Source organism: Microcebus murinus, chromosome 2 (genome assembly GCF_040939455.1).
Source record: "Microcebus murinus isolate Inina chromosome 2, M.murinus_Inina_mat1.0, whole genome shotgun sequence".
Taxonomy (NCBI): domain Eukaryota; kingdom Metazoa; phylum Chordata; class Mammalia; order Primates; family Cheirogaleidae; genus Microcebus; species Microcebus murinus.
The window spans coordinates 91974311-91988208 of NC_134105.1; the positions used below are offsets into that span (position 1 = coordinate 91974311).

General features: G+C 35.7%; 1 protein-coding gene across 3 annotated transcripts in view; it reads left to right on the forward strand.

The window, feature by feature from the left end:
- MAGI3 (membrane associated guanylate kinase, WW and PDZ domain containing 3) overlaps positions 1 to 13898 on the forward strand; it is a 259169-nt gene that overhangs the window by 202977 nt on the left and 42294 nt on the right. For all 3 annotated transcript variants that reach the window (XM_075999991.1, XM_012778436.2, XM_012778438.2), the window contains exons 11-14: positions 392 to 423; positions 2567 to 2723; positions 4759 to 4850; positions 6800 to 6992. In XM_075999991.1, the coding sequence (XP_075856106.1) occupies positions 392 to 423; positions 2567 to 2723; positions 4759 to 4850; positions 6800 to 6992 (474 nt within the window). The remainder of the gene's footprint in view (positions 1 to 391; positions 424 to 2566; positions 2724 to 4758; positions 4851 to 6799; positions 6993 to 13898) is intronic.

Genomic DNA, 13898 nt, shown 5'->3' on the forward strand with positions numbered 1-13898 from the left:
GTGATGGTAGAGTGTGTTCAGAGTGAGGTGAAAATCTTTATGTGAGTGCTTGAGAGTTATTTAGGGCTTCAGCAAAAATAACAGAGAGACCAGAGTTTGATGTCACAGAGATCTGATGTCAGTTTTCTACCTTACCATTTATTGGTTTTATGATATAGGGAAGAATCTTAGTTTACATTATCTGTAAAATGGTCATATCATTTATGTCTTAGGATTGTCATAAAAATGAAATGAGAGAATATATGTATAATGCCTGGCATAGGAATTATTAGACATAGAATTTACTAGCCTACTAAAAGTTGAAGCTAGTTTTATCATAAACATTAGCAGTATTTGTGATCTGGGAATGCTTCCTCTATTTTTAAAATTTGGCTCATTTTTTTTTTTTAAGGCCCTCCTTCACCAACCAAAACTGCCAAAATGGTGAGTATATACTGGTCCTCAAATGCTTCTTCCCACCACTCTGAGAGAGATGCCACGTTCCCCTCTATAAGAACAGCTCACCATGGTGGTGATTATTGACTGGGAGAAGTCAGGAGGCATGCTGCCCTGGGATTATATCAGGAACTCTAAGGAGTTCCTGGTGGAATGCTTCCTTAAGGAAGCATTTAGAAAAAGCCCCTAGTGAGGGGATGTGCTCTCCTGGTTAAGGATTGCTGTTGGAGGACTACTGGAGGCCCATACTACCAATCTTGTTCTCTGAGTAGTAGATTGTGACCACATTGAAGAACATATGTAGGGGTCCTTTTACATTCTTTGTGTTTCCAAGGAGCAAAGTAAGAAGAACCTAAATGTTAGGATAGATGATAAACTGTTACATCTTCAGTTGATAGTTCATACAGATGATAAACTGTTACCAGCATCTTGCTGGTGCTCCAAGAGAAGACGTGGTAACTTCACATAATATCATGGGTACTCTAAGTACCCACATTTTGATAACCTTCTTACATTTAGGATTAAACAAGACTTTCTAGAGTAATTGTGGCCGTCTTTGCTAAATTTGCTTATTAAAGTAAAAGGCTTGAAACAGTGTCTTCTTTGCCATTCTTCTGAATAACTGAGTAGCCTATTTAAGTACCTATAGAGAGAATAAGAACTAAAATAAGGAGACACCAAATAGTGCTTTTGTGGAAGAAATTGTACTGGGTGCACATTTGTGTCTACTTAAATATCCACAATTATGTCGATATGAATATAAAGGCAATTATAATTTAAAATCCTAATTTACTTCTAGTTTGCTTGGAGTCTTTCATCTCAAAATTGAAAGATGGTCTTCTGTAACCATAAGCCATAGACTATTAAAGGAAAGACCATCATATATTAAATAGATTAATTCTTTCTAGTCCACCAACTAGGAATCTGTGGCAAATTTGCTGTTTTATAGATCAAAAGGAAAGAAACAGCCTCTGCCCTTTTTATTATATGTTTATATTACTTAGATCCAGTGTGAATAGAAGTTCTTTTTGTCCATTTAGTTAAAATTGCACTGTATTTTTCTACATCTCTCTGGCTCCTCTAGTAATCATTTTTAACTCCTATGCCAGCATATCTGTTTCATAATGGATGCCACTGCAGCCACAGCGAACCCAGTGCTTTATAATTAACAGGAGGCTCTGGTGACCTTTAACTGATTCTGACAGAATACTAGGGAATGTGGGGAAAGGGGAGGGGACTGCTCTTACCTTTCCTGCCATCTGACTGGGTCTGGGTCAGTGAAAGTTTCCCTATGGCACAACATTTTGTAGTGACTGACCCCTCATTACTCCCTGACAGGCTGATGCCCCTGCATTCTAGTCAGCATTAATTATCACAAACATCTATAACCTCCATCTCCTAACAATTATTCAGGATAAAAAGCTGATCCCAAAACCATATTTCTTAGGCTACTTATTTGATTTCATTTTCCATAAAATTTTATTAAAGAAGTCATTTTGCTTGGCTTTTATTTTGGGAACATTCTATCTGAATCAGGAAAATATCAAAATATGCTCCACTTTCCTTTATCTGATTGCCTGGCATGGTACATTTTTCCTTAAAATATGTGAATTGGCCAGGCAGGGTTTTTACAGTGTCATCTTTGTCATCTAAATTAGAGTTAACACTTCCTATCCCATTTTTTGAGAAAGAATGTTATCTTAAACATCTTCACGGAAAATTAAACTCAGTGAGTAGGAGGTGGGGCTTATCAAGAATTTTATGAAAGTATTCTCTGAGTCTCTCTCTTGCTTTACTTAGAAGTGCTACCTTGTGTTGTATTCCTATTTATCATCATCTCAGAGTCAATTTGTGTCGTGGGGGTAAAGAAAAGGGCAAGATTGCTTAAACATAGGATTAATTGAGGCCCTTCAGTTGACATCATTATAAACTTTTTCTAATTTAAATACATTTTAACCAAATATATATGGCTATGAAAGTGAATTCCTAAAGGACTGCAAATGTGCTATGGCTTTGACGCTGCCACTATACAACTGTAATCAGTTGACATATCTAGTTCAGACAACAGTTTTATAAATTAATCAACCATCTGACTTTTAAAAATACTAAGTAAGGCCCTTTTCCATTTCAGAAAACAGATAAAAAGGAAAATTCAGGAAGTTTGGAGGCCATAAATGAGCCCATTCCCCAGCCTATGCCTTTTCCACCCAGCATTATCAGGTCAGGATCCCCGAAATTGGATCCTTCTGAGGTCTACCTGAAATCTAAGACTTTATATGAAGATAAACGTAAGTAGTTGTGGAATATTGCAGGAGAGCATGTAACAAGATAAATCTGGATTTAAAAAAAAAAAACTGGGACCTTCCCATCTTTCAAAAAAGCATATGGAAAAGTTATTCCTTCATTCCTATTTTAATATAACTCTGGCTTCTTCCATGTACATTCAACATTCACTTATTCATTTTTTCCAAAACCATGTATTAAGTGCCAGCTATCTAACAGATGCCACATTAGGTCATTGGAATACAGAGATAAATAGGTTACACAGGCCCTGCACCCAAAAATATTATTAAACCTAAATGGAAAAGACAAGTATGTAATCAAATAAGTAGAGATGCAGAGGTGTTTATGAGGAAGATAAAAGGTAAAGACAGAAGGAATAGCATTTTCTCATTGGCCTTGCATGGCCCAGGTTCTACAAGTATTAATAGTTCACTTTGGCTTGGTGTCATTGGCAAGGAAGGCAGAGATGAGAGCAGGAACAAATTGTAGGGGGTCAGTTACGCCCCTCTGGGGAAACTAGACTCTGTTATATAAATAAGAGAGGGCTATGGAATGGTTTTAACTATGGGAAAGATATTTTTGGACTTGTATTTTAGAAAGATTTTTCTGGCAGGATGGAATATGAATCAGAGGTGTATGCAATTTGAGGAAGGCATACAATTTGAGGAGGAAACCAAAGAGTCAACCCCTTAAAGGAGTCCATCTCAGAGATGAGAAGAGAGAGTGCATAAGGCAGAAATTCATATTTGTACTAATTTACTTACTAATGAGAAATCTATTCCAAAGTAAAATTACATAGTTAAGTGGGTTTAATTTTTTAAAATTTGTTTTAAGAAATAGATCTAAATCTACCTTGGAAAAGATACATACAGGTGGAAATATTATATGTAATTGACTTCATGTTTATTTAACTAGTTGCAGAACTTTATCTTGATATTCCCAGGCCATATTTAGAAAGATGAAAACCGAGTGTAAGCACAGCAAAGTAATAGTTTAAATTAGTGTAACTGTGTAGAATGGGTTGTTATTTCAAGCCTGATACATTCTTAATATTGGTATAAACTCTGCAGTCCCATTGGGCTTCACCCATAAAATAAGTGAATTGGACTCATGACTCTTTTAATCTCTAAAGTTCTATGATTTTAATAAGAAATATTTGTCAAAAGATATTGCTTCTAAAGAATATTATCAGGAGTTTATACCATACTATATGTCACTTTTTATATATTTTCCCGATATGTTTATCTCTTTTCTCTTATTAGTAAATACTTCTTGCTTGTAAGTAACATTATTCTTTTCCCAGAGATAAAAATCTTAGGAAATAGATTTTCCTGACTTAATATTCTGAGGAATGCAACCTGCCCTTTGGGGGCAGGGTAGTGTGAGTTAATAGTCTGGACCCTGGAAATCAGGCTGGGTTAAAATCTCAGTTCTGCCACTTACTTGCTGTGTGACACTGGGCAAGTTATTTAGGCTTCAGTTTCCCCACCTAGAAAATGGTGCTAATAGTAGGTGTTAGCTGTTTTTTTATTTTCCTTTAAAATGCTATTGTTTTGCAAAATTAGGCTAGGTAAGTAATTCATATGTAATATTTTTCAGAGACAAAGATATTAACATGAGAGTAGAAAGAAAGTATTTTATGAGCTCTTTTTTCCTAGGATTTAAAGTACCTTACCTTACTCAAGTGTTAACTTAGATCATTTGTGCCTATCAAATATCAAACTCAAATTGGATAATTCTAAATTTAGTATTGTAATATTGATTGGACAGCATTAGAAGTTAACGGTTGTGGAACACTGAGTGCATGGAAGTGGGAGTAAATATTCCTCAACAGTCTTGATACAGTTTTGTTTAAAGCTCAAAATAGGATTTAACTTGAATTTTTGTGTGTATGTGTTATGCTCTTGTGTAAATTTTCACATATCAAAAAGTTCTGAGATTATAGTTTGTTCTTCTGTAATATTATTCTACTATATATTGAACTTTGTTTTGTTTTAATCCTTTTAAAATATTTATTTTATATTTTCTGGTTTTCCTTAGCACCAAACACCAAAGATTTGGATGTTTTTCTTCGGAAACAAGAGTCAGGGTTTGGCTTCAGGGTGCTAGGAGGAGATGGACCTGACCAGTCTGTAAGTGTCAGTTCCTTGCAATACAGCTGTTCCTGTTCAAACTTTGTGGTGGTGATTTGGTGGAATATGATGTGTTTTGTTTGGTTTGGTGTTTTAAATTGTTTTTTTCTCTAACAGTTTCATGAATATGAGGAAGAACTATATTTTTATTAGTATCATAGTCCCTCAGTTAACATGGTACAGCTGAGGCTAAAAACTGTAGGTAAAAACTGAATATGTCAGCTGCAGATTGGACAGTGACAATTTATTTACTTCTCTGTATAAATAAATAAAGCTTATTTTAAGTATTTATTTCCCTTTGCCTTCATTAAACAGAGTCTTAGACATTTTCCTTCTCTAAGAAACCTGTGATTCTATCCTCTTTCCCACAATTACTCTATTTTCTGAATTTTTCATAAATAGTTGGCATGAGCCTGTGCATATTATTTCACCTAATCTTATTAATGGCTTGGCATTTTCATGTTTGGTACTTTGCATGTCATTTCATCTATTACCTAGGAAACCAGAAAAATATAAAATAGTTAATATTTCTATCTAGAAGGCATAAGGGTTATAGAATTTAAAGTCTAGACTTACATTTACACATAACTCTCACATAGTTAAAGAACAAATGTAGTAGGTTTGGTTTTGAAGTTTTGCCCTTGAATAATGAAGTAATGAGCTCTGAAGAATTTAAGAACATATTTGCTTTTTTTGTGTGTGTGTATAATATAGAACTATATTGCTATGCTTGGAACTTAGGTAAAAAACAATCATCTTTAAAATGACAAGCTTCTTTGTATTTCTGAATAAAACATTTGTTTGGTTATAAGTACAGCTATCATTAGAGACACATAAAGCTTAAGGAAGGTTGCCCTATACAGGGCAAAAATAAGATACTTTGTTCTTAATGGTGTATTTATTTCTTTTTATTGCTTCCTATTTTGTTGATATTCATAGTGTTCACTTGGACACTTTAAGAATTTATCTTGAACAACTTGGGAAAAACCTTTTTTTTCCTCTTAAATGTCAGATTCTAGCAGCTTTGAAACTAGCCAAACATTCAGGATTGCCTAATTATAGGATTCTAATTGTTCGTGAGCAGAATGAACCAGATTTGGTCACCTAGGTGCAAGTGAACCTTAGTCTACTCTGTTTCCCTTGAGATTTAGAAACAAATTGTTTCTCAGTTGTATATACTGAACTTGTATGTGATGGGAGTATTGTGAGAATGATCCCAGTTGCTATGAACAGTGTGTAGAAAATCTTGCCAAGGGCATTGAACAGGTTTTTTTCTACTTTTAGTAGCTATTCCACAGAATTGCATTTTCTTTTCTCTTTCTTTCTTTTTTTTTTTTTTGAGACAAAGTCTCATTCTTACCCAGGCTAGAGTGCCATGTCATTAACCTAGCTCACAGCAACCTCAACTCCTAAGCTCAAGCCATCCTCCTGCCTCTCAGCCTCCTGAGTAACTGGGACTACAAGCGCATGCCATCATACCCTGCTAATTTTTTCTATTTTTAGTAGAGACAGGATCTCGCTCTTAGTCAGCCTAGTCTGAAACTCCCGATCTCAAGCAATCTTCCTGCCTCAGCCTCCCTGAGTGCTAGGATTGCAGGCGTGAGCCACTGCATAAGGCCAAGAATTGTTATTGTATGAGTTTAACATTTTGTTTCCTGGTAGTGATGGAGATGATGGTGGCACTTTTTGAATTATTGAACAACTTTGTATTTTTTGTCTTCTTTGGATATAACCCTGGGAATCTACAAGGGATTACATAATACAGTGTGGTTATTTGAAGTGCCATTTTGGAGAATGGGCATTTTCTAAGATAACACCTTTCTAAAATATGATTGTTTTCATAATTGAACTGTAAAAATCTGTTGGTTTGCACAGTGCTGAGTAAGGCAGTCCTACTCTTCAAGTGCATCTTAGACTATACACCACCTTATACTTTGTTATCTTATCAGATATATATTGGAGCCATTATTCCTCTTGGAGCAGCTGAGAAAGATGGTCGGCTCCGAGCAGCTGATGAACTAATGTGCATTGATGGAATTCCTGTTAAAGGAAAATCACACAAACAAGTCTTGGACCTAATGACGACTGCTGCTCGAAATGGCCATGTGTTACTAACCGTCAGAAGAAAGATCTTCTATGGAGGTATGCAAACCTGTTCCTGCTCTGAAAAGTTAAAAAAGAAACAAAGACTTATTCCCCTTTGTATGTAGTTTTACAGGTTATTTTATTTAATTTAAGGTCAAAAGGATCCAGAAATGATACCACTATTTAAAAAGAAATAAATTTTTGGCCTCTATTCTAAGCTTATATTAATATATTGATGCATTTGTGCCAATGTGGTATTGCAGATGGGAATATCAGTTTAAATCTGTTTTTTTTAAACAAATACAAAATTATTTAATTATACCAAGATACCCACTAGCTGGATATGCAAATATTTTGGATACTGACAAAAATCTCAAATATTCAAGGAAAGTGGAATGTTGTACTTGAGAAGTACAAATTTAACTTTAATTTAATTATACTTTAAATTAACTAAAGTATAATTTAACATTTACTGAGTATTCACTATGTCCCAGGTGCATGGATTATTTTATTTAATCTCACAAAGCTATGATGTAAAAACTGTCATTTCTACAATTACTCACAGAAAGGTTGAGAGACACGTAACTGGTAAGTAGTAGGGCCAGGATTAAAATTCTCAGTTTAATTGAAGAGGGTCTAAACTATTATACTAGGATATGAGTATCTTTTATAGTTTTCTCATCAATAGTTTTGTGAATATTAAATAGGAATTTTTTTTGAGACAGTGTCTTATTCTGTTGCCCAGGCTAGAGTGCCGTGGTGTCAGCCTAGCTCACAGCAACCTCAAACTCCTGGGTTCAAGCAGTCCTCCTGCCTTAGCCTCCCGAGTAGCTGGGACTACAGGCATATGCCACCATGCCTGGCTAATTTTTGCTATATATTTTTAATTGTCCAGCTAATTTCTTTCTATTTTTAGTAGAGATGGGGTCTCACTCTTGCTCAGGCTGGTCTCGAACTCCTGAGCTCAAACAATCCACCCGCCTCGGCCTCCCAGAGTGCTAGGATTACAGGTATGAGCCACTATGCTCAGCCTAAATAGGAATTTTTATAAGTGAAATCTTGCCACTTTAAAATTTAAAAGACAACTGTAGCACAAAAATGTAAGCCTCATAAAGGTATGGATTTTTATCTGTTTATCTGCTGTATCCCTAGCACCTAGAAAAGTACCTTCCTGGCACAGAGTGGACATTAGTAAGTGTTTGTGAACTTGATGAATATTTACATCAATCTTAAAAATAAGGCTGTTTCTTTTTATATTTGTTATTGCTGTATAATATTCTACATATTTATGGGGGGGTACATGTGATATTTTGTTACATGCACAGAATTTGTAATGGTTGAGTCAGGGTATTTGGAGTATCCATCACCTTGAGTATTTATCATTTCCGTGTTGGGAATACTTCCAGCTCTCTCTTCTAGCCACTTTGAAATGTACAATACACTGTTGGCCATTAGAATTTATACTTTCTAACTGCTTGATCAAATCTACTGCCCAACCTCTTTTTATTCCCCTGCAATTCCCCCAACACCTTTCCCAGCCTCTTGTTTCTATTATTCTAATCTCTACCTCCATGAGATCAACCTTTTTAGTTCCCACATATGAGTGAGAACATGCAAAATCTGTCTTTCTGTGTCTGGCTTATTTTACTTAACATAATGACCTCCAGTTCCATCCATGTTGCTGCAAATGACACAATTTCCTTCTTTTTTATGGTTGGATAGTATTCCATTGTGTATGTATACCACGTTTTCTTTATCCATTTGTCTGTTGGTGGACATGTAGGTTGATTTCCATATCTTTACTATTGTGAATACTGCTACAATAAACACGGGGGTGCAGGTATCCCTTTGATATAACAATTTCTTTTCCTTTGGATAAATACCCAGTAGTAGATTGCTGGATCCTATGATAGTTCTATTTTTAGTTTTTAAAAAAATCTCCAGGCCAGGCATAGTGCTCACACTTAAAATTCTAGCACTCTGGAAGGCTGAGATGGGAAGGCTGTTTGAGCTCAGGAGTTCAAGACCAGCCTTAGTAAGAGTGAAACCCTGTCTCTACTAAAAATGGAAAAGTTAGCCAAGTGTCATGGTACGTGCATGCCATGGAGCTGCAGTAATGCCATTACACTCTACCCAGGGCAACAGAGAGAGAGAGACTTTGATTCAAAAAAAGAAAGAAAAGGAAAAAAAAGAAATATCCATACTATTTTCCATAGAAGCTGTACTAATTTACATTCCCACCAAGAGTGTATATAAGAGTTCCTTTTTCTTCACATCCTCACCAGCATCTATTATTTTTGGCTTTTAATAATAGCCACTCTCACTGGGGGAAGATTATTTCTCATGAGGTTTTTATTTGTTATTCTCTGATGATTACTTATATGGAGCATTGTTTCATATACTTGTTGGCCATCTGTGTGTCTCCTTTTGTGAAATGTCTATTTACGTCCTTTGCCCATTTTTTTATTTTTATTTTTTTATTTCAGGATATTATGAGGGTATAAACATTTTGGTTATATTTTATGACTTTTCCTCACCCAAGCAAGGATTAGAGGCATGCCCTTCCCCTCTACAACGCTCACCACATCCATTAGTTGTGAGTTTACCCCCCTCAACCCCCAATCCCTGGAGAATATTACTACTGTGAGCACCATAGTGTTGATCAGTTAGTGCCAATTTGATGGTGAGTACATGTGGAGCCTATTCTTCCATTCTTGTAATACCTCACTTTGGAGGATGGGCTCTCAAGCTCTATCCAGGAGAATATAAGAGGTTCTAGATCACTGTAGTTTCTTATAATTGAGTAATATTCCATTGTATACATATACCAAATTTTAATAATCCACTCATGAATTGATGGGCACTTGGGTTGTTTCCACATCCTTGCAATAGTGAATTGTGCTGCCATAACTATTCTGGTACAGATGTCTTTATTACACAATGTCTTTTGCTCTTGGGTAGATGCCTAATAGTGCTATTGCTGGATTGAATGGTATTTCTATTTTTAGCTATTTTTTGAGGTATCTCCACAAATTCTTTTCCACAGAGGTTACACTAATTTGCAGTCCCACCAGTAGTGTAAGAGTGTTCCTGTCTTGGCCAGGTGCGGTGGCTCACGCCTGTAATCCTAGCACTCCGGGAAGCCGAGGTGGGCAAATCATTTGAGCTCAGGAGTTCGTCGAGACCAGCCTGAGCAAGAATAAGACCCTGTCTCTACCAAAAATTAAAAAAAAATTAGCTGGACATGGTGGCCCATGCTTGTAGTCCCAGCTACTTGAGAGGCTGAGGCAGAAGGAATTGCTTGAGCCCAGGAGTTTGAGGTTGCTGTGAGCTAGGCTGATGCCACAGCACTCTAGCCTGGGCAACAGAGTAAGACTCTGTCTCAAAAAAAAAAAAAAAAAAGGAGCAAGTGTGTTCCCGTCTCTCCACATCCTCACCAGCATTTGTTGTTTGGGGATTTTTTGATAGAGGCCTATCTCACTGCTTTGCCCATTTTTACTGGGGTTATTTGTTTTTTGTTTTTGTTTTTGTTTTTTACTGTTGAGTTGACTTTCTTATATATTCTGGATATTCGTCCCTTGGATGAATAGTTTGCAAATACTTTCTCCCATTTAACAGATTGTCTCGTCACTCTGTTGATTATTTCCTTTGCTGTGCAGAATCTTTTTAGTTTAATATATTTCCATTTGTCTATTTTTATTTTAATTGCCTGTGGCTTTTTAGTCTTAGCCATAAAATATTTGCCTAGACTAATGTCCTAAAGCATTTTCCCTGTCACTTCTTCTAGTAGCTTTATGGTTTCAGGTCTCTTGTTTAAGTTTTTAATCTATCTGGAGTTGATTTTTGTATATAGTGAGAGGGATTCAGTTTTTTTCTTCTGTATAAGCATATCCAATTTTCCCAGCACCATTTATTAAAGAGGGTGTCCTTTCACCAGTTCTTGGTAACTTTGTTACCAAAAATCAGTTGGCTGTAAATATGTAGATTTATTTCTGGATTCTCTATTCTGTCCCATTGGTCTGTTACCATGCTGTTGTGGTTGCCATAGCCTTGCAATATATTAATATTTTGAATCAGGTAGTGTGATGTCTCCATCTTTGTTCTTTTTCCTCAGGATTGCTTTGGCTATTTGGGCTCTTTCTTGGTTCTATACAAATTTTAGAAAAATTTTTTCTATTTCTGTGAAAAAGAATGTTGGTATTTTGATAAAAATTGCACTGAATCTTTAGATTATTTTGGGCAGCATGGTCATTTTAACAATATTAATTCTTCCAATCCATGAGCATGGGATGTCTTTCCATTTGTGTCCTCTTCAATTTCTTTCATCAGTGTTTCATAGTTTTCCTTATAGAGGTCTTTCACCTGCTTGGTTAAATTTTTTCATAGGTATTTTAATTTTTTGTAGCTGTTATAAATGGGATTACTTTCTTGATTTCTTTCTCAGCTAGTTCCTTATTGGTGTATAGAAATGCCATTGATTTTTCTGTGTTGATTTTGTATCCTACAACTTTATTTTATATATCACATCTAACAGTTTTTTGGTGGATTCTTTAGGCTTCTAGATAAAGATCATATCACCAGCAAAGAGGGACAATTTGACTTTTTCTCTCCTAATTTGAATGCCTTTTATTTCTTTCTCTTGCTTTGAATGCTCTGGCTAGGACTTCTAGTACTATGTCTAATAAGAATGGTGAAAGTGGGCATCCTTGGCTTGTTCTAGTTCTTAAGGGAAAGGCTTTTTGCTTTTCCCCATTCAGTGTGATGTTAACTGTGGGTTTGTCATATATGGTCTTTATTATGTTGAGGTATGTTCCTAGTATGCCTCATTGCTGAGAGTTTTAATTATGAAGGATGTGGAATTTTATCAAATGCTTTTTCTGTGTCTATTGAGATAATGATATATTAATAATTTTGTCCTTCATTTTGTTGATGTGATGTATCATGTTTATTGATTTGCATATGTTGAACCATCCTTGCTTGCCTGAGATAGATTCCCACTTGATCATGGTGCATTATTTTTTTGATGTGCTGTTGGATTCAGTTTACTAATATTTTGTTGACAATTTTTGTATCTGTGTCAGGGATTTTGGTCTATAGTGTTCTTTTTTTGTTGTGTCCTTGCCTGGTTTTGGTATCAGGGTAATGTAGGCCTCATAGCATGAGTTAGAGAGAATTCCCTCTGCTTCAATTTCTTGAATAGTTTAAGAATTAGTGTTCTTTGAAAGTTTGGTAGAATTTGGCAGTGAAGCTATCTAGTTCTAGACTTTTCTTTGTTGGGAGACTTTCATTGTTGACTCAATCTCTTTACTCATTATTGGTCTGTTCAGGTTTTCTATTAATAATTCTTCGTTATTCAATCTTGGCAGGTCTAGGAATTTATTAATTTCCTCTAGGTTTTCTAGATTGTTAGTATTTAGTTGTTCATAATAATCTCTGATGATCTATGATCTTTTGTATTTCTTTTTTTTTTCTTTCTTCTTCTTTTTTTTTTTTTTTGAGACAGAGTCTCGCTTTGTTGCCTAGGCTAGAGTGAGTGCCGTGGCGTCAGCCTAGCTCACAGCAACCTCAAACTCCTGGGCTCAAGCAATCCTACTGCCTCAGCCTCCCAAGTAGCTGGGACTACAGGCATGCGCCACCATGCCCGGCTGATTTTTTCTATATAAGTTGGACAATTAATTTCTTTCTATTTATAGTAGAGATGGGGTCTCGCTCTTGCTCAGGCTGCTTTCGAACTCCTGACCTTGAGCAATCCGCCCGCCTCGGCCTCCCAGAGTGCTAGGATTACAGGCGTGAGCCACCACGCCTGGCCTTTCTTTCTTCTTTATTTATTTTTTAGAGACAATTTCTTGCTGTCTTGCCCAGGCTAGAGTGCAATGGCATGATCAATCATAGCTCACTGCAGCCTTGAATTCCTGGGCGCAAGCAATCCTACCTCAGCCTCCAAGTAGCTGGGACTACAGGCGTCTGCCACCATGCCCAGCTGATAATCTTTTGTTTTTCTGTGGTGTCAGTTGTAATGTCTCCTTTTTCATTTCTTATTTTGTTTATTTGGGTCTTTTTTTTTCTTAGTCTAGCAAGTGGTTTATCAATTTTATTTGTCTTTTCAAAAAAACCAATTTTTCATTTCCTCGATCCTTTGTATTATTTTTTCAGTCTCTATTTCATTTAGTTCTCTACTTTGATCTTTATTATTTCTTTCCTTCTACTAATTTTGTGTTTGGTTTCTTGTTTGTCTAGTTCCTTGATGTATTGTTAGGTGGTTTATTTGAAATCATTTTACTTTTTTTAAGTAGGCATTTTTTGCTATAAAATTCCCTTTTAGCACTGCTTTTACTGTATCTGATACATTTTGGTATGTTGTGTTTTGATTTTCATCTGTCTCAAGAAATTTTTTTATTTCCTCCTTAATTTCTTCATTAACCCAGTAGTCATTGAGGAGCATGTTGTTTCATTTTCATGTGTTCCCAAAGTTCCTCTTGTTGATTGATTTCTAGTTTTATTCCATTGTGGTCTGAAAAGATACTTGATATGATTTCAGTTTTTTAAAATTTGTTGAGACTTGTTTTATGTCTTAACATATGGTCTATCCTGGATAATGTTCCATATGCTGATGAAAAAAATGTATATTCTGTAGTAGCTGTTGGATGAAATGTTCTGTAAATGTCTGTTGGGTCTCTTTGGTGTAATGTGGAGTATTTAAATCCAGTGTTTTTTGTTAATTTTCCGTCTAGATGATCTGTCTAATGCTGAGAGTGGGGTGTTCAAGTCTCCAACTATTATTGCATTAGAGTCTATCTCTTCCTTTAAAAGATCTAATAATTGCTTTATATATCTAGGTGCCCCTATGTTGGAGCACCTATATACTTAGCACATATTGGAGCACATTAATACTTAGAGTTGTTATATCCTCTTTATGAATTGATCTCTTGTTTGTCTGTTTTTACTGTTTTTGATTTTAAAGTC